Source organism: Mytilus californianus, unplaced genomic scaffold, assembly GCF_021869535.1.
Source record: "Mytilus californianus isolate M0D057914Y unplaced genomic scaffold, xbMytCali1.0.p SCAF_3, whole genome shotgun sequence".
In the NCBI taxonomy this organism is placed as follows: Eukaryota; Metazoa; Mollusca; class Bivalvia; order Mytilida; family Mytilidae; genus Mytilus; species Mytilus californianus.
Window position 1 is genome coordinate 80,164,837 of NW_026262679.1, and position 22,203 is coordinate 80,187,039.

A 22,203-nucleotide genomic window follows, 5' to 3' on the forward strand; every position below is an offset into this window, starting at 1 on the left:
AATATTAAAAATTTAAATACACAGTTAGATTTGGCATATCAAAGAACCCCAATAATTCAATTTTTGATGAAATAAAACAAAGTTTAATTTTGGACCCTTTTGACCTCAATATGAACCAATTTGATAGCGGGGCCCACAAATAAAAAATCTAAATACATGGTTAGATTCAGCATATCAAAGAACCCCATATATTCATTTTTTGTTGAAATCAAACAAAGTTTAATTTTGGACCCTTTGGACCTTAATGTAGACCAATTTGAAAACTGGACCCAAATTTAAAAATCTAAATTCACGGTCAGATTTGGCATAACAAATTCATAAATGTGGTCAAAGATTTTACAAATCTAATGCACCATACTGTGCAATGATAGATTACTTCTTGAAATTTTTCAATATTTGAAATTTGAAAAAAAAAAAAATATTTGAAGAATAATTCTTTTTAATTTCTTTTTACCCTCCCCCCCCCCAAAAAAAAAATTCTTTCCCTCAAGATATGGTCATAATCTCAATTCAAATTTCCAATGGAATTTGCAACCATAATTACCCATTTAAATTTACCATAGTGCTAACTTAATCTATTTAATAAAAGAATTTAAAATATGGTGTCAAATCTTTCATATGGATTTTTTTGTAAAAAAAAAAAAAGATGCAACATTTGCAGATATTTTTACTGGTCTTCCTTTATAAATATGCATTTCTTTAAACATAATTTAAAAGCAGTGTAAGGGAAGTAATCAAAATGTTGTATGTGGATTACCTCCCTTACACTGTTTTTAATTGTCTTAATTGTTCATTAACCATTACTTTATACATAATTTAAAAGCAGTGTAAGGGAGGTAATACAAATGATGTATTTGATTTATCTCCCTTACACTGCTTTAAATTATGTTTTATACTAAAGTATTTGTCCATGTAAAAATGCTTGTTTTTTGCCCCTTTTTTGGCCCCTAATTCCTAAAATTTTGAGGCAATTACCCCCAAAATCAATCCCAGCATTCCCTTTGTGATATGGAACCTTGTGGTACAATGTCAGAGAGATCCATACACTAACACACAAGTTATGTCTGGAAGTTACAAAAATCTTATTTTTGGCCCCTAATTCCTTAACTGTTGGTACCATAACCCCCAAAATCATTCCAACCTTCTTTTTGTGATATTGAACCTTATGGTAAAATATCATAGAGATCCATTCACTGAAACTAAAGTTAAAGTGCGAAAACCAATGTGTCTTCGGACGTCGACAACGACGCCAACGTCATACCAATATACGACCACAAAAAATTTTTTGCAGTCGTATAAAAAATGATGTGAATATTTTTTTGTTTTGTATGTTATTTGCATTTATATATACATTTTTTTACATAAATTGGATTTAATCAAGTATTTACATGTATAGTCATTACTTAACAAACATAAGATCCTTTTTTATGAGATGTAGTCTTTTGCTCATTAATGAAGGTGTATACATTTACAGTAACCTATTATTGCTGACACAATGTCTGCACTTTTCCTAAGGAAGACTGAGTTGTCTCTTTGCATGGCAATCTTACCACACCTTCTTATTTTCATATGCATACCAATTTTAAGGTGTGTTATTATGTCTTACATGTACCTACAATTTTCTGGGTCATTCTTATATGTACACCATTCAGCATCTGTACATAAAGTGTGGTCTCCAAAAATGTGTTGGACTAATCTGCTGAAGGCACTCCTTATGTTTTCTGAGGAATTGTTATTTTCTTTGATGGCATACATAAAGCATCGTACAAGGTATGGTATGACTTCTGGGTGTTTCAATTCCTTAAATGTTTTAGACAAATCATACAGTTTCTTAGAAAAACCTTTCTTGATATGGTTCTGGTCATCTTTCTTTTGCAGTTCTTTAAAATCAACCTTTAATCTTGCTGTTGTGGTCGAGTCATTATCAGCATGGAGAACATGAATAGGACATCCATTATCCTTCAGATTGTGGGTCATCTCTAAAGCCATATCAGGTTCCATGCCTTTACTTGTACCCTGCCAATTCTTGCTGCAGTCATGTGAAGGGACTGTTTCTTTTCTACCCATATGGTATTCACAGACTTTGCAATTCCGGCTTCTATGAGAGAAGTCTATGACTTTACCCGTCATTGTACCGATCATGCTGGCATGTCCTAAAATTTACGATAAAAAGATTATTTTGAGATACATGTATGCAATATTACAAATATTCTAATATGATTTGCATATCAACAATTACTTGAATGTATCTATCCATTAAATTTTCTTCTGATAAATTAACTCATATAAAACTGAATAAAATTCAGATTCCTTATAATATAAAAATTACAAAAAAAAAAACGCAAAGTGAAGCATCCCATGAACATAGGCGAATGCTTCTAAAGTTATCACAAAGTAATTATTATGTTAAGAATTTACAAGCTCCAATGTGACCTTTAGATTTTATTTACCTAATGATAATTGTGGACAAATTAGATTGACCCAGTAGTTTTAGAGGAAAAGAATATGTTATTGTTTTAGTGGGCAACCTATGACAAATTCTAGAATTCTTTGTGATTACAGCTGTTATAGTCATATGTATGATATTGTTGCATTACAGTTTTGAAGGTTAATATTTCATTACTGAACTGTCAAGATGAAGAACAGGAAAAAAGCCCTGTTTATTGATAATATTTTTTTATTTTGTCTCTGTATAGTTTGCAATTTTGTTGCATGTACATGTACATTTACTCCATATCCTGCTATTTTTTTTATACATATGTTTATATTGCAATTTATATTCATAATTGCTTTATTCTTGTGTGTGTGTGATGTATTACATGTATAGGGAACATTTTTTTTATTAATCAAGTTAAAGCCTAAACTGTTTAAATTTACCTGTATTACTATCATAATTCCAACCAGTACCCCGCTTTTGCCATCCTGCATCAAAACTGGCTTCAACCTAAATGACAAAAAATAGAATTAATGAAAGAACATGCTGTTTTCAATTATTTTGTAGCTATAAACATATTAAATATAAAATTAAATGGAAAATTAGGCTGTCAACATTGTTATTTGTAATAATAAATATAAAATAACCATACATTGTTTTGAAATATGAATGTTAGTTGTAAATGGCTAAGAACCAGGCCTTGCGGTCATAAAACTTTTGAGTCAGTTTTTTGTACTCATACTCCAAAATTAACCAATCAAAATCTTGGATTTCATTTTTCGAGCATGATTTTTGTGCTCCGAGCACTGAGCAAAGTTTTATGACTTCAACCCCAGGTATAAAGCGAGGCTATGCATCCTATTTAGAGCCAAGTTCAAATACAGTGCAAGGGAAGGAGAAAAAAGGTGGGGGGGGGGGGATTTTTTCTCAATTCAGATTTCAGAAATTAAAAAAAAAGGGGGGGGGGGGGGGTAAAAATTTTGGTGGGTCAATTCACAACAGCATAGTGTAATTTGCAAAAAAGGGGGTGCTAAAAAAAATTTAGGAGGGGGTGGTGAGTCAATTCCCAACAGCATAGTGTATTGCACAAAAGAAAACAATTGAATATAAATTCTGATCCTGTAACCAATTCTTAGTACCTTGACCACAGTTACACTGTGTCACAAACTTGTTATGTGTCAAATATTTAATTACATCCCAATGCAGACCTGTATCAAGTGTGAATATTGTATCCAATTTTGCCCCAACTGTTCAAGTTTGGATCTCTGCTGTCATACATGTATCAAGCTGCGCTCAGCGAAGCAATTTATCTAATTTGAAATATTGACCCTGAACCAAATATTATTACCAAGATCTGAATCATGTATAAACCTAATTAATTTTCTCTGACAGCAAGGGCAAAATTAAATATACGGTCCTCATTGTTCTCTATATATATACTTTGTAAAATTATCAAAACATTGCTTAAAAAATATCTGCCTAAATATTAAATTACCTTTCCATTACTCATTAACTGTTCCTTCTTTTGATTTGATTGACATGATTCTCTTGCAACTTCAAATATTTTTTTCCCAATTTCATTTTCCTTTTTCTTGATGGTGGAGGAATTCACAGGAGGTACATTCAATGCACCAAGAAAATTGTTGACATGTGTGGCCCCAATTCCTGCATGTATCATTCCTGAAAAATCAAGTATTTTCATTCTAAAACCAATGATTTTGTGCTTGATGTGAAACAACAGTCTGCATTGGTAAGTTAGATAATGCTAAATCTAAAGATTACAATAAAATAATCCAAGTTCTTTCTTCTTTGGAATATAATATTTTTTTTATATATAATTTATCTATATGATTGTAAATCCATATCTACATTTATACTTATAGATCAAAGACTCATATAAATTTCTTATAATGACTAATGATTCACTAATAATACTGTATACCCTAAAGGAAATTATATACCAACATATACTAAAAGTCATTTTTCTTTATTCATCCACCTTGTGCAGTTAAAAGTTTTGAAATGTGTGATATGATAAAGTTCACCAAAATGGTCACTAAAAGTATACATAGTATATAAATATGTTATATCCATAAACTGCATGTGTAAGGAGACTACCTTTTTAAACCGGTTAGGCATAACCCAACAAATGGGAATTATTTCCTCTAATTTGAACTAGAAGGGGGAGGGGGTTAAAAATTTGAAAAAAATGCATAAAAATGACTAAGTCCAGATTCATAAAAAATTTGGGCAGCACTTCCCCTGAAAATTACACTTTTTCATCCCAAACCCCATAAACCCCAGACCAGAACAGAGGGGAATTCAAGAAAGAAAAGGAGAGGTGTGGGGCAGTTTCATTTATACAAGACATGAAACCATACACCTTCTCCACCCAAAAGAAATTAGTATACAGAATCTAGAGAGAATCTTGTAAATTCTTACCTAATGCAACTTTTGAATTCACTACAAATGCACCAGTCTCACTTCTTTTTCCCGTTTCCACACTGTTACAAGCACTGCAGCTACTACAGGGTATGAACAAAATGCTACCAAGGCCGTACTTCCGTTCGCCGACAGTGTCAATTAACTGCAAGGGACAGTTACACATTTTGCAGAAGAGATTCTGTGCGAGGTGGAGCAATTCGACTAGCCGACGACCTTCTTTCCATGTTTCGTCAAAAGAAGGGTCACTGTGAACGGACACCGATTGTCCAACGTCCAACTCACAAAAACTTACATCTTGCGAATTATTAGTGAGAATATAAGTGTGGTCTTCCCGACTGAGGCTATTTAAATTATTCATTCTCAAAGAGCGCTTTAATTTATCCTTTTTGATGAACTTTCCTTCCCTACGTATGCGACCCATGACGAAAAAAGCGGATATATTGACTAACTAGTATTGTTTATCCGTTACCAGACGATAACAAAGCTGTTACCGTGACATCGTAATATACGCGATATATACAATGACGTAAATCGTAAACCAGTCTTATATCAGTAAAACGTTGTTCTCTCCCTTAGTGTCGGAAGTTACCTTAAAATGAAATAATATCTGATAATGTATTTTTTTTTAATGGAAAATGGCTTAACATGGTTAATCATGATTGCAATTATAAATTTATGCTTGAACTTATCAATTTAAATCTTTTTTGTCCTTTCGGAAGACTAAAACAATTACAAGAATGATTCTATTTGTGTAACATATCGGATATGATAAAATCAGGTACTGTGTGATATCACCGGCCGTACAGACACAATGGGATTCCACTGTAATCATACGAGTTTGAGTTTTGTTCCTAAGTGTAAGTGTACCAAATACAGTGCACTTAAGCGAAGACAAAAATATGATTTCTCAACATACATTTATAAGTTATAAGTACTTGGGCAAAGTCAAAATAAATGGTCCAAATTTATTTTTTTTTACCAAATTTCAACATTGTTTCAGTGCATTTTCTTTTAATGTATTTTGATACATATACATTTAAGTTCATGAATCCAAAAGGATATAAAAAAGTATAAAGAAATAAAAAAATTCTGAAACTTTAATGACATAAACAAATAAAAAAAATTTAAATCAAGTATACATTTTTGGAATATGATTTCAGACAAACACTATCAAATATTTATAATTTTTTCACCTCAATTGATTGCAGAGATCCAAACATTACTTTTGATGCATAGATTATTAATCTCCTCTTTGATTATCATTTTTTTTTTTATGTTTTTGACTATTTTTTGTATCGATTCATTTAAAGTTGATTGAAAAAGTTTTGATTAAAAAATAGTTCATCAATTAGTTGATAAAAAAACTTCTCCATATTAAAATTAACCCTTTTTCAAATTCACTGAGAACAAAAAATTGATTGATAAATCTTTTTATAAAGAAGATATATCAAATAGAAAATACATCAAATTTCCCCTGATTTTGTTGCACTCCTGACATATTATACACCAAACAAAAAATACATAAACTAGAACAAATACTCATGATTTTTTTTAAATTTGTAAACATTGCTAGTTTATAAAGACCTAAATCTGTCATTTGAATGTTATTTCTATTTTAACTTATGCATCTTATGCACTTCAGATCATATTTAAATAGATTTTTCTGACACATTATTATTAAAATGGGGTTAAGTTACCAAACTATGAACTAAATTCTATTAAATAATCAGCAGAATTGTTGTTAGACAACTTAAAAAGAGATCTGCAATTTTTAAAGTTTTTCTGAACTACTATTATTTTTTAAAATTATTACACATATAAGGTACTTTATTTCTCCTATTTTGTTGCACTCCTGACACTCAATATATATCATATCAAAACAGTTATACATCATCAAAATAGCCCATGATTTCTAGATTAAGTGTATATACCTTTCAGATTTAATGTTTTAATCTCATTTAAATAATATTTTTGAACTATATCATACATATATATATATATATGTATACCATTGTATACATAAGTTCAAGTCCCATCACATATTGCTACTATTTTGTTTTAATGGCAGTCTTTGCAATGTGTAAATGGGCTGAATTTTGTGGCTTGATGTGTAGAATAATCCTGCAAAATATATTTGGAAAATCTCAAGTATTAAAAAAACGACATTAAAAAAAGATGCCAAAATTGTCAGGAGTGCAACACTTTTTCTTGACATTTTGAATTCTTTATTTTTTTTATAAAGACACAGCAACTTGTAATATGATGATATGTGCCATTGATTCTAATTTATATTACAAATATTATGTCTTAGTGATGATTTTAGCTACAAATGAAGCTTGTCCATTAAACCTTTTTGATACAGATGTGTTTTGAAAAAAAGTTGTGCCCTGTCAGGAGTGCAACACTCAAATAAGTACAACTGAGGAATAGAATGATTTTTGAAAAAATAAATCACACCTTAACTTAAACAAGTCAATCCCGTATAAAAAGATGTGTCCTTTCCAGAATAAATACTTTATTAACCTGATTATTGATATAAAAAATGTGTGATAGTCAAGTAAAAAAGGCCTCCCTTTAAGTGTCCGGAGTGCAACTTTGAAGTTTAAAGACTCAAACTAATAAATACAAAAGTAAATATGGTTCTGTTTTATTTTTCAAAAGATACTATACTAGATACAAGATTGCTCTAAAGATTAGCCTGAGAGACAAGGAATTTTTCTCTTAGAACCATTTCTTTGATGTCAGGAGTAATGTGTTGAACTCCTGACATGAATTTACCATAACAAGCAGTTTTGCACAGATTCAATATTTTTATTTTATTAAAGTCTCACACATTTGGAGTTCATCTTGCAGATCCAACCTTTGAATGAATAAAAGATGGGAAAGATAGTTGATGAAACTGAAATAACTTGAGAAGACAGACTAAGGGATCAAATGACACCATCAAAGTCAACATCAACTATAACTTTGATGAGAAGAAAATTGAGAAAAACTCTGAAAGAAGATCCACCTTAAGGACACACTAGACAAATACATGTATAAGCAAAGAAAGAACAAAGGAAACAAAACAATGTAAAACTTAATTACAAAGACTTAGACTGAAGACGAAAACACAGATGAAGAAAATGAAAAAAAAACAAAACAGAGATTGGCAACAGAAGAGAAGAAGAAAATTGACACAAGCCGAAAAAGTTGCAAACCAACAGAAAAATCTCCAGTCAAGAACCAAAAGTACAGGTGCAGATACACTATCTAGAAAATCAGAAAGAGAAGACAAAGTATAGGGAAAATTCTTCCTGACCAACCCAAATCTTGCCCTAAAACAATTGAATACATCATATCCACAACTACACCAAGGCAGTAGTTGTAAGAAATAATCAGTACTGATGGAAGTGTGCAAGAAATTGATAGGTGCCGAAGTGGAAACAAAGGTGAGAGACCCTTAATTGATCTGGATCCTGTTAAAAAGAAACTGGCATTTTCAGAAAAGAAAAGAAGGCTACCTGATAAGTTTAGAACTAAGGGACTCTTTGATCATGCCATTTTCTTTTCAACAGTTTTCAGATCTTTTAGGGAATCCTCAACTTTGTTTATACTTCAACATGGTCAAGACTAATAAATTTCTTGCACACAGCTGCCATCAGTTCTCATTAACTCTGACAACCACCTTGGTGTAGCTGTGGATATGATGAGCTCATTTATTTCAGCCTAAGGTTTGGGATGGTCAGGAAGATATTGTCTTATTCTTTCAGTTCTCTTTCTGATTTCTCTAGGTATTATATCTGCATTATTCTGTTCTTTTGCTACGTATATACTTGACTGGACAATTTTCTGCTGGTTTGCAACTTTTTCAGCTAGTGTCAATTTTCTTCTTCTCTTCTGTTGCCACTTTCTGTTTTGTTTTCATTTTCTCATATGTGTTTTAATTCTGGTCTAAGTCTTTTGAATTTAGTTTTACATTGTTTTTTTTTTGTTTGTTCTTTCTTTGTTTATATTTGTCTAGTTTGTCCTTCTGATTTTGATTTTCTTTTAGTGTTTTTCTCAATTTTCTACTCCTCAAAGTTGAAGGTATTGTCGACTTTAATGATGTGTTTGTATGCACTTAGCCTGTCTGATTTTCTTCTAAAGTTCAGTTTCACAATCATCTTTCCCATCTTTCATTCATTCAAAGGTTGGATCTTAAAATTGAACTCAAAATGTGTTAAACGGCTTGTTATGGTAAATTGATGTCAGGAGTGCAACAAAATTAATTGTTTGTTATAACACTTATAACAATTTAATAAGTATTACATGAAACCATTATAAAACTTTTAAATTGAAATATGGTTATTTCCTAATCAAAAGACAAAGTTTAAGACAATAAGCTTCCATAATTTGAAAAAAATATGAAAATTTATCATTCAGATATTTTTGCTTGTGACAAACAATAATTCTTGGATCAAAGTCCTGCTTTTAAATTCACCTTTAGGAATTTATTATAACTCATACATGTAGCCTAAACAGTTAGAAAACATGTTTAGATGCAAATAAGTCACTAGGAGCTGAGATTATCTTAAAATGTAAGACCAAGAAAATGTCATTTTAAAACTGTTGCACTCCTGACATCAAAGAAATGGTTCTAAAAGAAAAATTCCTTGTCTATCAGGCTACTCTTTAGGTGCAATCTTGTATCTAGTATAGTATCTTTTGAAGAATAAAACAGAACCATATATTGCCTTTTGTATTTTGTAAGTGTGAGTCTTTGAACTTCAAAGTTGCACTCCTGACACATATAGGGAGGCCTTATTTACTTGACTCTCACACATTATTTATATCACTAATCAGGTAAATGAAGTATTCATTCTGGAAAGGACATATTTGTTTTACAGGGTTGACTATTGTTTATGTTTAGGTGTGAGTCATTTATGCAAAAATCATTCTATTCCTCAGTTGTACTAATTTTTGTGTTGCACTCCTGACAGGGCACAACTTTTTTTCAAAACATATCTGTGTCAAAACGGTTTAATGGAAAAGCTTCATTCTGAGCTAAAATCATCACTAAGACATAATAGTTGTAAAACAAATAAGAATTTAAGGCACATACCTCCATTCAACAAATTGCTGTGTCTTTAAAAAAAAGTATTTTTTCAAAATGTCACAAAAAAGTGTTGCACTCCTGACAATTTTGGCATCTTTTTTTAACGTCATTTTTTTATTACTTGAGATTTTCCAAAGATGTTTTGTAGGAATATTCTACACATCAAGCCACATCATTTGAAATTAATTTATTCAATCAAATGATCAGCATGATTGATAAATATTGCTTTATATGCAAGGAACCATTTATTTTGACTTTGCCCACTTAACAATTTTTTAATAGAAAACTTGCTTTCTTAATTGCTCATAATAATGTAAACAAATTCAACGTACAAATCATTACGGTAAATCTAATCTAAATTTTATTTGATGTTTTCAGCAAAATATTAATTCAAACAATGCTTTGAAAAACTAAATAAATGACCAACAGGTACAATTTTGATGAAGTAATGTTTAATGTATCTTCATCCCTACATTTGATACATACCATGTAGACCTTCTCATATACTGTTTCCATGCATCACTACCAGATTCCCTGCCCCCTCCTGTATGTTTTTCTCCACCTGTAAGAAAGTATTACTATATTATCATGTGCACTAATTTGATATATTTAATCACGTACTTTGATAAACTTTATAACTTTTAATGATAATATATTAGGTTACACCAAATTGAAAATAAAATCCTGCCACCTGACAAAATATCAATGATGTATCATGACAGTTTGGTCTACTAACTTGATATGTCTAACAATGAATTTTACTTTAAAAATGAAAAGTCTTTTATTTGCTTTTTATGGAGGCAAAGATAAAGGTAATAAAAGGTCACAGCCTAATTTCTTGGAAACCTCTGACAAACTAGTACCAATTGATAAAACCATGATGTCATTTTCATCTAAATTTAAAGAATGTCAGTATCAGGGTTTCCAAAAAAAAAAGAGTCTGTCTAATATGTTACAATCACATTTCAATCTATTTTACATTTAATTTAATTAAGATATGCAAGTGAATTCAAGGCAACCTCCTTGAGGCAATTAATTTTGTCACAAAAATTATTACGTCATATTTCGTCAATATGTCTTACAAATGACAATGCATCATCTGAAGTAAGGAATGTCAGCATATATCAGTTTATGATATACTTGTTATTATTGCAATTAAGCATTGAATAGAAGTTTTAATTTGTTTTTTTTTCTAGTATCAATTATTGACTTTTCAGCAATAAAAATTAAAAACAAAGATAGAAATGTGTAAATTCTGTGTACATATTTAATAAAAACATTTCAAATGCCTGTTTTCTTGAAGACCCAATACTTACCAAATGCCCCACCTATTTCTGCTCCACTGGTAGGAATGTTCACATTAACAATACCACAGTCTGAACCTTTAGGACTGAAAAAAATAACAAGTAACTGATAAAAGACTGAACACTTAGTAGATGACAGTAAAGCTTCAGATTTATTGGAGCTCTTGTCTGGAATAAATTTGACTGACAATGAAAATCTTAACAAACATGTGCTGAAATTTAACTGTTCTACATATTTTATTATTCCACTTTTAAACATATTGATAGTTTAATCAATATTTGATTGGTTGAGACTATCCCATGTGTCATTGAAAAAATCTTCATATTCCATTCTGAGGATCATATTCCCCTCTGAAATGTCGGGATTACTTCGTGCAACGTTACGCGCGGTTAATGTACATAACGTTTTGAACTTCTTATTCTTCTTAAAATAGCGATAGCAAAAATCATTATCATGTTCAAATTTATTTCAGACGATAAAACAAAAAGACTTATAATTAAATTTTGATCCTTACTGTTTATCAATGGTTATCTCGTGTTTAGTTTGACTTACAAAAACAAGCGGAAAAGAAAAAAAATGTATGCAAAATAATATTTAATGTATTGATAGTAAACAAAACATAGGCAGTGGAATAAAACATTCATTTCCCTTTGCCTCGGGAGATATGAAGATTTGTTCACCCTCGAAAAAATCATATTTCCCTCAGGCAGAGCCCTCATGAAATATGAATATTCTTGGGTGAACAAATCTTCATATCTCCCTCTGGCACGGGAAATAAATGTATAATATCCCATAACTGTCACAGCCAAAAATGAAGACTCCAAACATTAATAAGATTGTTATATTCCCATATAATAGTTTATGTAATAAAAAATCCTGCTAGCAGGCTGAGGTAATCCATGTTCCCACATGATAAGCAAACATTGAATGACCTCTACTTAAACACAGGATTTCATTTATAGTTTACCTTTTTTGCTGTACTAAAAACAACAAATTTAGTATGTCCTAGTTTAAAAGTTTGCATAGAATTCTTACTACAAATGCATTAATAGCAGAAATGTGGATCAAAATAAGCCAATTTATGCAGTTTCTGTAATAAAACTAATTAAACTATGATTCATCTTTTCTGGGCATGTACTCAAGTTAGAAATTTATGGATAGAAATTTCAGCACTTTTTTTAACATAAATGTAATATGACTTTAATATTAAATGCAAAAGATATTGTGTTTGGGTCAGAGTCATGGGATGTTTCCTTAAGGGCATACAATACAGTTTTGATCCCATGGTGAATTTTTGACGAAAGTTTGCATACAAGCTATTTTTCACCTCGTCAATTCAAATATAAATGTAATAAAATATATATCTTCATGTGCTACTTTTACAGATAAATGGGATCGAAATTTGGACATTTACTGTACATTTCAGTTTCTTTGATTTTTGTAAAAACATCTGGAATGTCTTCTCTTCATACGTGTGTTTTGAATTTGTGTAACAATTCTTTGGAAATAATTCATTTTTATTACATTTTCATGATTTAAGTCAAAACACAGCATTTTTGGCTGTATATTTATCTAATTTAAAAAAAAAATCATCAGTGATTTGTTCATAAAATTGGCACAAATAATTTAGAAAGACATAATCAAGCCAAATGTCATTTTTAAAAATAGGGGTTCATGAACTCATTTTCAAGTTAAATCAGTCTGAATGATAAAAATCAGTTGAAAAATGCATCTTTTCTCGATACATCACAGTTTGACGTCGCGAAAAATTACATTTTACATTAGTGACGTCATTACCTCCCCCAGGGGGCCTCGGTGGCCGAGTGGTCTAAGTAGTTACTACTGTAATCACTAGCCAGTCAACACTGAGGTTGTGAGTTCGAACCCCGCTCGTGCGGGTGCACTCGACTCCAATCTTAATTGACTAGGATTGTCAGTTTTCCTATCGCAGGTCGGTGGTTTTCTCCGGCTTCCTCCACCAATAATAACTGGCCGCCACGAAATAGCCCAAAAGCGGTGCTTAAAAGTGGCGTTAAAACACCAAAAATCAAATCAAATCAAATCATTACCTCCCCTGTAACTGTATCGTATGCCCTTAAATTTATTCACTGTTTTACAGTTTAGTATTACAATTATACATGTTGCTTTAATGCTTCATTACCAGCGCTTACAGGTGTGATTAATATGATTAATAAAATGCTCCGCTGGGCGCAGCTTGATAAGACCGCAGAGGTCGAACCCTGAACAGTTGGGGCAAGTATGGACACAACATTCAAGCTTGATACAGCACTGAATTTGGATTGTGATTAAATATTTGACACAGCATAGGTTTCTGACACAGAATGTATGTGGTCTAAGAACTTAAATTTTTTTAATTTACCTATTCAAACCATATCAATATTATTTGCTTTTATATATAAATCAGAAAAAAACAATTTAAAATGGTAAATTTTAAAGAAAAAAAAAGGAAAAAAAGGAAAAAAAATCCCCCCTCCCCAATTTTTTGAACCCCCTAATGATTCATCACCCCCAAACTCAATTCCAGCCTTCCCTTTGTGGTATGGTACCTTGCAGTACAATTTCAGAGAGATCCATACACTTGAACACAAGTTATTGTCTGGAAACTAGAAAAATGCTTGTTTTTTGGCCCCTTTTTGGCCCCAAATTCCTAAACATTTTGGGCAATTACCCATAAACTCAAACCAAGCTTTCCCTTTGTGATATGGAACCTTGTAGTACAATTTCATAAAGATCCATACACTTGAACACAAGTTATTGTCTGGAAACTAGAAAAATGCTTATTTTTGGCCCCTAATTCCTTAACTGTTGGTACCATAACCCCCAAACTCAATTCCAGCTTTCCCTTTATGATATTGAACCTTGTAGTACAATTTCAGAAAGATCCATACACTTACACACAAGTTATTGTCATGAAACTAGAAAAATGCTTGTTTTTTGCCCCTTTTTTTGCCCCTAATTCCTAAAATTATGAGGCAATAACCCCAAAATCAATCCCAGCATTCCCTTTGTGATATTGAACCTTTGTGGTACAATGTCAGAGAGATCCATACACAAACAATCAAGTTTTGTCTGGAAGTTACAATAAAATGCTCCGCTGGGGCGCAGCTTGATACGACCGCAGAGGTCGAACCCTGAACAGTTGGGGCAAGTATGGACACAACATTCAAGCTTGATACAGCACTGAATTTGGATTGTAATTAAATATTTGACACAGGATAGGTTTCTGACACAGAATGAAAGTGGTCTAAGAACTTAAAAATTTTTAATTTACCTATTCATACATGTGATGGACTGTGAAACTCAGATCAGGAGATTGGGAAATTTTGGTCAGGAGATTAGGACTCAGATCAGGAGGTTTTTAATTGACATAAATTTTGTAGTAAATGTAACAGTGTGCTGTAAAAATGGTCTTTTAAAGTGTGTTTTCTTCAACTTTCCATCCAATTTATTATGTTTATAGTACCCTTGTACATATAAAGTTTCTCCATCTTTATATTCTACATGTTCAATCTAACATTGTTTTTTTTCAGTATGTTCTTTAAATTTTTTACTTCATATTCTATAAAACAATCATTGCAACCAGAACATTTGTTTAACTATCTGCAAATAGATATTATTTGCATACTCAGAAAATCATTCTAACTGTAAAACAAGGGTCATAGTTATTATATATATTTCAATTTAAGCCTTGAAAGGAAGTATAGAATCCTCAAATAATTTTCAAATTATTATTTTTTTATTTGTCCTAAGACATTTAAAATCATTTAATTACCATCCTTTTATGATTATTTGTTCAATTTATATTTTATTTATATTCTTTTAAAAATTTTCATTATTAAAAGGAAAGTAACTTAAAACAGGATAAATCAAGGGAAGTAACCCAATAAATACACAGTTTTTGTTACACAACGGCAGTTAGCCTGAGGTAAAAATCGTTGATTACCAGTATGTTTGACACCCAAGCTGACAAGTGAAGCCATATAACTATGCATGTTAATTGATTTACAGGTAAAATATAACTTCAGGTAATGTCAGTTACACCAGATGCCTGAGATGATATGTTGGGCAGAAATTTTTCATTCATGAAAAATTTCATACACGGGATTTTTTCCTCTTTAACGGGAGTCGGGAGGAGACCCCTGAAAACAGGATTATTGTACTCCCGTCGAGAGGTTAACATGTATGCTATTCAAACTTGCTTTTATATACAAATCAGAAATAACCAATTTAAAATGGAAAATTTTAAAGAAAAAAAAGGAAAAAAAAATCCCCCCCCCCCCCCAAATTTTTTGAACCCCCTTGTGATTCATCACCCCCAAACTCAATCCCAGGTTTCCCTTTGTGGTATGGTACCTTGCAGTACAATTTCAGAGAGATCCGTTCACTTGAACACAAGTTATTGTCTGGAAACTAGAAAAATGCTTGTTTTTTGGCTCCTTTTTGGCCCCAAATTCCTAAACGTTTAGGGCAATTACCCCCAAACTCAAACCCAGCTTTCCATTGTGATATGGATCCTTGCAGTACAATTTCATAAAGATCCATACACTAACACACAAGTTATTGTCCTGAAACTAGAAAAATGCTTGTTTTTTTGCCCTTTTATGGCCCCTAATTACTAAAATTTTGAGGGAATTACCCCCAAAATCAATCCCAGCCTTCCCTTTGTGGTATGGTACCTTGCAGTACAATTTCAGAGAGATCCATAAATTTGAACACAAGTTATTGTCTGGAAACTAGAAAAATGCTTATTTTTTGTCCCTTTTTGGCCCCTTATTCCTAAACTTTTTGGGCAATTACTCCCAAACTCAATTCCAGCTTTCCCTTTGTGATATGGAACCTTGTAGTACAATTTCATAAAGATCCATACACTAACAAACAAGTTATTGTCATGAAACTAGAAAAATGCTTGTTTTTTGCCCCTTTTTGGCCCCCAATTCCTAAAATTTGGAGGAAATTACCCCCAAAATCAATCCCAGTATTCCCTTTGTGATATGGAACCTTGTGATGCAATGTCAGAGAGATCCATACACTTACACACAAGTTATTGTCATGAAACTAGAAAAATGCTTGTTTTTTGCCCCTTTTTGGCCCCTAATTCCTAAAATTTGGAGGCAATTACCCCCAAAATCAATAACAGCATTCCCTTTGTGATATGGAACCTTGTGGTACAATGTCAGAGAGATCCATACACTTACACACAAGTTATGTCTGGAAGTTACAAAAATGCTTATTTTTGGCCCCTTTTTGGCCCCTAATTCCTTAACTGTTAGTACCATAACCCCCAAAATCAATCCCCACCTTCCTTTTGTGGTATTAAACCTTATGGTAAAATTTCATTGAGATCCATTCACTTAAACTAAAGTTAGAGTGCGAAAACTAATGTGTCTTCGGACGACGACGACGACGACGTCATACCAATATACGACCACAAAAATTTTTTTGCGGTCGTATAAAAATGCTTATTTTGGCCCCTAATTCCTTAACTGTTGGTACCATAACCCCCAAAATCAATCCCAACCTTTCTTTTGTGGTATTGAACTTTATGGTAAAATTTCATAGAGATCCATTCACTTAAACTAAAGTGAGAGTGCGAAAAACCAATGTGTCTTCGGACGACGACGACAACAACGACGCCAACGTCATACCAATATACGACCACAAAATTTTTTTGTGGTCGTATAAAAATACCTATCAAATAGAAAATATATCTACCTCTGTCTAAAGATCACCTAAGGCAAGAGAGAAATTAGAGAGTAAATGAAAAATGATTAAAAACTTAGTTTATATGTGAGGGGAGATTTATCCTTTTGGACTCATTTAAGGCATTATAATAATTTATGAAGAATTAATAAGATGTTGACAGTGGTTTGTGTGCATCATTAAATTGCTATCTATGATGTTTATAGATATTGCTATTTATGTTGTGTACAAATTGTAATGTTGTACAAGTTATCATTGTTTTATGAACTGCTTAACACAAAAGGATGATATAAGCACACAGTCTTTTGTTTCGCATATTTCTGTCATATTTCCATGACTACATGATACAGTCTAATACTGAGCATTGATACAAAAAACAATATAGTAACACTAAAAGACTTTTTATGGATATGATTTTGGTAAATAGAGAAAAATAAAAATCGAATTTAAACCATTCAGGTGTCCTTATTTCCAATTCTAGGACAAGGAGAATAGCACTAAATGTTAGGTTGAGGTATATAAATTTGAATTAAAGACATTAAGCTAAGAAATTTTAGAAGATAAACTTTTATCATCTGGTGCAAAAAGGTATGTGTTGAAAAACTTATAACTTGTACAAAAACCCTGTACAATTTATAATTTGTACAAACTTGCATCTTGTACACAACATATATATAGATATACTTGTTTTTGTTTTTTTATTGTATTTGAGTTGTCTCCCCTTGACTATGGTTGTTATTTACTTTGTAATTCAATTCAACATGTCCTGTCTGACACTTATAATATAATGATCTCTGGTGGCCTCTCCTAGTGCCTTTCATGTTCGACGTCATATTATTGACAGGGATACATGTGGTAAGAGGAGAAGACCAATGCCATCATTAACTTTTCCTACGTATTCATGTTATTTATACCAGAGTAATCAAAGATGAGTACGATCAGGTAGATAGTTACCTATGTATTCATGTTATTTATACCAGAGTGATCAAAGATGAGTACGATCAGGTAGATAGTTACCTATGTATTCATGTTATTTATACCAGAGTGATCAAAGATGAGTACGATCAGGTAGATAGTTACCTATGTATTCATGTTATTTATACCAGAGTAATCAAAGATGAGTACGATCAGGTAGATAATTATCTAAGTATTCATGTTATTTATACCAGAGTGATCAAAGATGAGTATGATCAGGTAGATAATTATCTACGTATTCATGTTATTTATACCAGAGTGATCAAAGATGAGTACGATCAGGTAGATAGTTACCATACATACGTAAAATTAGGGTATCTAACATTTTAGCTTTAAACCCGCTTTAGAAAAATTCAATATCAATACTTATATTATATATTATGTCTGTATCTACGCATCTCAAGGCTTGGAGTTCTTTCAAATAAAATAAAAAATTCCAAAAAAAAAAAACAGTCCCTTATTAAAGACTTATTTCTAATAAGGAGTTTACCAAAAGTGTTGGTACCAACATCAGGACAGGTAAAAAAAAATTATTATGTGTGGAGTAATAAAATACTATTTAGTGATGATGTAGGAATTTTCTTCTTTTTTTGTGTTGATAATGGTCGTAAATGCATTTTTATGGTTAACTTTTTCAATACACAAAATAAGTAAAACTGTCTTACCCCATCCATTTAAATATATTACTGATATCTTTTGTAAAAAGACTGCTGGTTAAACCTTGTTTCACTTCGTTGTTAAATTTAATTGCCTCATCCACATTCTGAAAAAAAAGTATGAAGAAATTGAAGCATAGCATTTGCTATCCTTTTCATGCTTTCACAATTAGTGAAATGTGTTGTTCAAGTTTTAGGAATGGTTGAAGATTTACATTATCAATCAATAAAATTTTATTTCTTTTTAGAATCCGGACAAACAAGTTTTTTCGTTATTGGAGAATTTGGAGTTTTATTGCTTTTGTTTAATCAATTCACAACTTTTATTTACCCAGGACAATTTAGTTCTTGAAACATTGTATAGATCCAGTTTATTGTTGGAGACTAATGATTCTCCTCTAGATGTTTTTGGTTACTTTTGTCTTTGTTTTGTTGTTTCATACACTATTAACTTTATACAATAATTGATTATAGGTTTCTTTTTATGGTTTATATCAGAGAATAATTTAGTCAATGCAATCATGTAAACCATAACTGGCATTTGAGCTGATCTTTTTTTAAAGAAATGTCCTTTTGAATATTTTTTTCAACATAAAAATTTTATTAATGTGAAATTACAAGATGTGAGGCAGGTAGTAAAACTTAATGTCAGCCGTTTGAATCCTCCTTTCTAACAATGTACTTACTTTACATTTAAGAGCATAAACAATTGGGGCAAATGTTTCTTTCAGAACTACTGGTGCATCATGGGCTAGGCCAGATACTATTGTTGGTTCAACAAAATGTCCCTCTCTCTCAATTTTCTGCAATAAAATATTGTTTGTATTATGTAAATGCATTCTAAAAATTCTAAAAGTTTGTAAGAAAACAAGATTGAAATAAAGTTTCTAGTAACATATGTATAAATACAATGACATTTTTTTGTTTTTACCATCCCCTTGAGACTACCTGCATAAAAGTTTAGGTTTTATGCAGGTAGTTTCAAGGGGATGCTAAAAACAAAAAAAAAATAGTTGTACATGCACTGATTCCTTCTTAAAAAAATACAGGATTTCATTGCACTGGTTAAAAAAAATGTGATCATGACAATGGTTTTAAACTTGTATACCAAGTTGGAGATTATTGTGAAAATATGGAAAAAAATATATGACCTGTCTAAGACTCTAATGAAATAAACATAACTAGATGTGAGTGTACATGTATTTCCCCATCTGTAGAGAGACAGAAGAATTCCAAAATTCTGCAAAAAGAAAGTTATCCAAAATGAAAAAAAGGTTCAATCTGTAACTTAAAGTCATATGAAACAAGTTTCTTGTAATTATAATAATATCAAAATTATTGAATCGATGCATGCATATCATTTATACTAAACTAAGTCCTGTATGCACATTTTTTTACATTTATTAAAAATCTACAACGTATTATCAACAAATAGTATTTCATTCAGTGTTTGTTGATGGCGAGCTAATTAACGAGTTTGTTGCCAAGGTTTAACAGATTGTGACATTGATAAACAATCAACACCCACCATGTAGAGCATGAAAGAATTTTTACTTCTATCAGGTTGATTATCTTCTGTACTTATTTTTATGCCCCACCTGTTCATTCATCCGTCCGTTCGTCCGTCCATTCGTCCGTCCATCTGTCTGTCCCGCTTCAGGTTAAAGTTTTTGGTCAAGGTAGTTTTTGATGAAGTTGAAGTCCAATCAACTTGAAACTTAGTACACATGCTCCCTATGATATGATCTTTCTAATTTGAATGCCAAATTTGAGTTTTGACCCAAACTTCACGGTCAACTGAACATAGAAAATGATAGTGCGAGTGGGGCAACTGTGTACTATAGACACATTCTTGTTTTTTAAAGATATCACTTACTGGTACCATAAGTTCTATTTATATCTATGGCAGCCATGTTTGTTGTTCGGAGGGGACAAAAAGATAAACTGTATATTAAATACTTAAAGGATTATTGAAGCCAAGTTTTGTTGAAACTGGTATAGTATTTTCAGAGACTATTAAAGATTTTCTAATAGTTTATAGCTATGACAAAAGATTGTAAGTGATTGGTCATTCGGTCCATAGAGCTTGTTGAGCAAAAAATATTTTATCTACCTAACTTGGTTGACCTGTTTGTAAATAAATAACTTTAAACAGTTATATTGTAAAAAAATATAGATACTAACCATTATAACAAATAAGATAGAATGGATTATTTCCCTTTGAACCAACTGGTATATATTTTTGCAATTTTGTAAAAAATAAAATATTATTTTTGGAAATTATGTTCCTTATGAATCCAAAATACATTAATGAATTGAAAAAAATATTATCCAAATAAAATCAACTGCTTTCAGCAACTAACAGCTATCATTTTGTTTTATTTGAACCAGTGAAAAACAAAACTATAATAGCTATCATAAATTATTAATCCCCAAATGCTCAATGTTATCTCAACTCTTTCGTAACCGTAAAAGATAGTTTTTGCAGATCCAGCTTCTTGACTATGGCTAGCTATTATCATCTAGCTGGAATTAACAAAGAAATACCTCAATAAAAAAATGGTCAATCAGACTACTTCAACCTCTCTTTTGTTCGATCCTGTTCTAAAGTTCACATAGCTTATATTATTTAAATACAAAATGCTGTTGAAAATAACACATAAAGCTGTTTTTTACAGAGGCCCAAAATAACTATAATTGATTTTATAATGTTCTAATAGATAACAAAAAGATCTTAGAACTTCCTTGAAATATTCATGATCAGTTATTGGTCCTGGCAACCACGTTTCAATATCCGAAAAAAACAAAAACGCACAAACTCTGATATCAAAGCTACTAATGGAGCATTCCTACAAAGATGGGTTCTACTAGTAATCTAGATTAATTGATTAATAGTTGATCAACACATTGTGATCACTGAGGTGTTTATGGTTTCTTAGACTGTTGACACTAAAGGCTCAATGAAGGTAATGAAATCCACTCAGGAGTAGTAATAAGAAGCCATATTTAACTGGATAGACAGGCAAGTCAGCTTTAAATTTCACCTGCCCTTCTGACACCTTACTTGCCCTGCAAAATCTCAAGAACTTGGAAAATGTCCTGCCAATTAATACCAACGCATATTTGCCTTGATGCTGATTTTGTATTTTATAAATGTGGTCTTGTGGACGTTAATCCCATATCTCTCTATTTTATTACAAATACATTAACATACAATAAAATGTGCTGTTACACCGCTATCCAAGTATAGGAAGAGGGTTGAGCACTCACAAACATGTTTAATTCCGCCACATTCTTTATGTGTCTGTCCAAAGTCAGGAGCATGTAATTTAGTGGTTGTTTTTGGTTGCTGGTCTACCAAATTTGTTTTTCGTTGAATGTTTCTGGCATAAATTAGGCCAGTGGTTTTTCCCACATGCCTACACATGTTATTTTCACATAAAAAAAATATCAAACATTAATGACAGTTCTTAATTGGTGTGACCAGTAAAATTTTGGCCTTATCTTAACATTTGATCTAATGCTAATTATAGATGCACATGAAGTCTTTAAATCTTGTTAATTATAAAATGTCAAATGTACAATAGTCT

General features: G+C 31.5%; 2 protein-coding genes and 1 long non-coding RNA gene across 4 annotated transcripts in view; 1 reads left to right on the forward strand and 2 right to left on the reverse strand.

Annotated features, from left to right (window-relative positions):
• Positions 1-22,203, reverse strand: part of LOC127735160 (alpha-aminoadipic semialdehyde dehydrogenase-like) — a 59,654-nt gene that overhangs the window by 7,834 nt on the left and 29,617 nt on the right. Inside the window, exons 15-18 of the mRNA XM_052245262.1 lie at positions 19,300-19,416; positions 18,623-18,720; positions 11,273-11,346; positions 10,443-10,518 (exon numbers count right to left, since the gene is read on the reverse strand). Of these exons, the coding sequence (XP_052101222.1) occupies positions 10,443-10,518; positions 11,273-11,346; positions 18,623-18,720; positions 19,300-19,416 (365 nt within the window). The remainder of the gene's footprint in view (positions 1-10,442; positions 10,519-11,272; positions 11,347-18,622; positions 18,721-19,299; positions 19,417-22,203) is intronic.
• LOC127735166 (uncharacterized) lies at positions 1,389-5,467 on the reverse strand. Of its 2 annotated transcripts, XM_052245270.1 has the most exons (4): positions 4,877-5,467; positions 3,930-4,114; positions 2,878-2,944; positions 1,389-2,153 (listed from the first exon to the last, which is right to left on the reverse strand). In XM_052245270.1, exons 1-4 carry the CDS (start codon positions 5,298-5,300, stop codon positions 1,603-1,605), a joined length of 1,227 nt encoding a protein of 408 aa, XP_052101230.1. In that variant the 5' UTR covers positions 5,301-5,467; the 3' UTR covers positions 1,389-1,602. The 2 variants fall into 2 exon arrangements, with proteins under 2 accessions (XP_052101230.1, XP_052101231.1); XM_052245271.1 differs by lacking the exon at positions 4,877-5,467 and having other exon boundaries at positions 3,930-4,231.
• LOC127735172 (uncharacterized) lies at positions 13,221-14,948 on the forward strand. The gene is made up of 2 exons (XR_007998167.1): positions 13,221-13,589; positions 14,502-14,948. It is a non-coding gene; the product is annotated as an uncharacterized LOC127735172 (long non-coding RNA).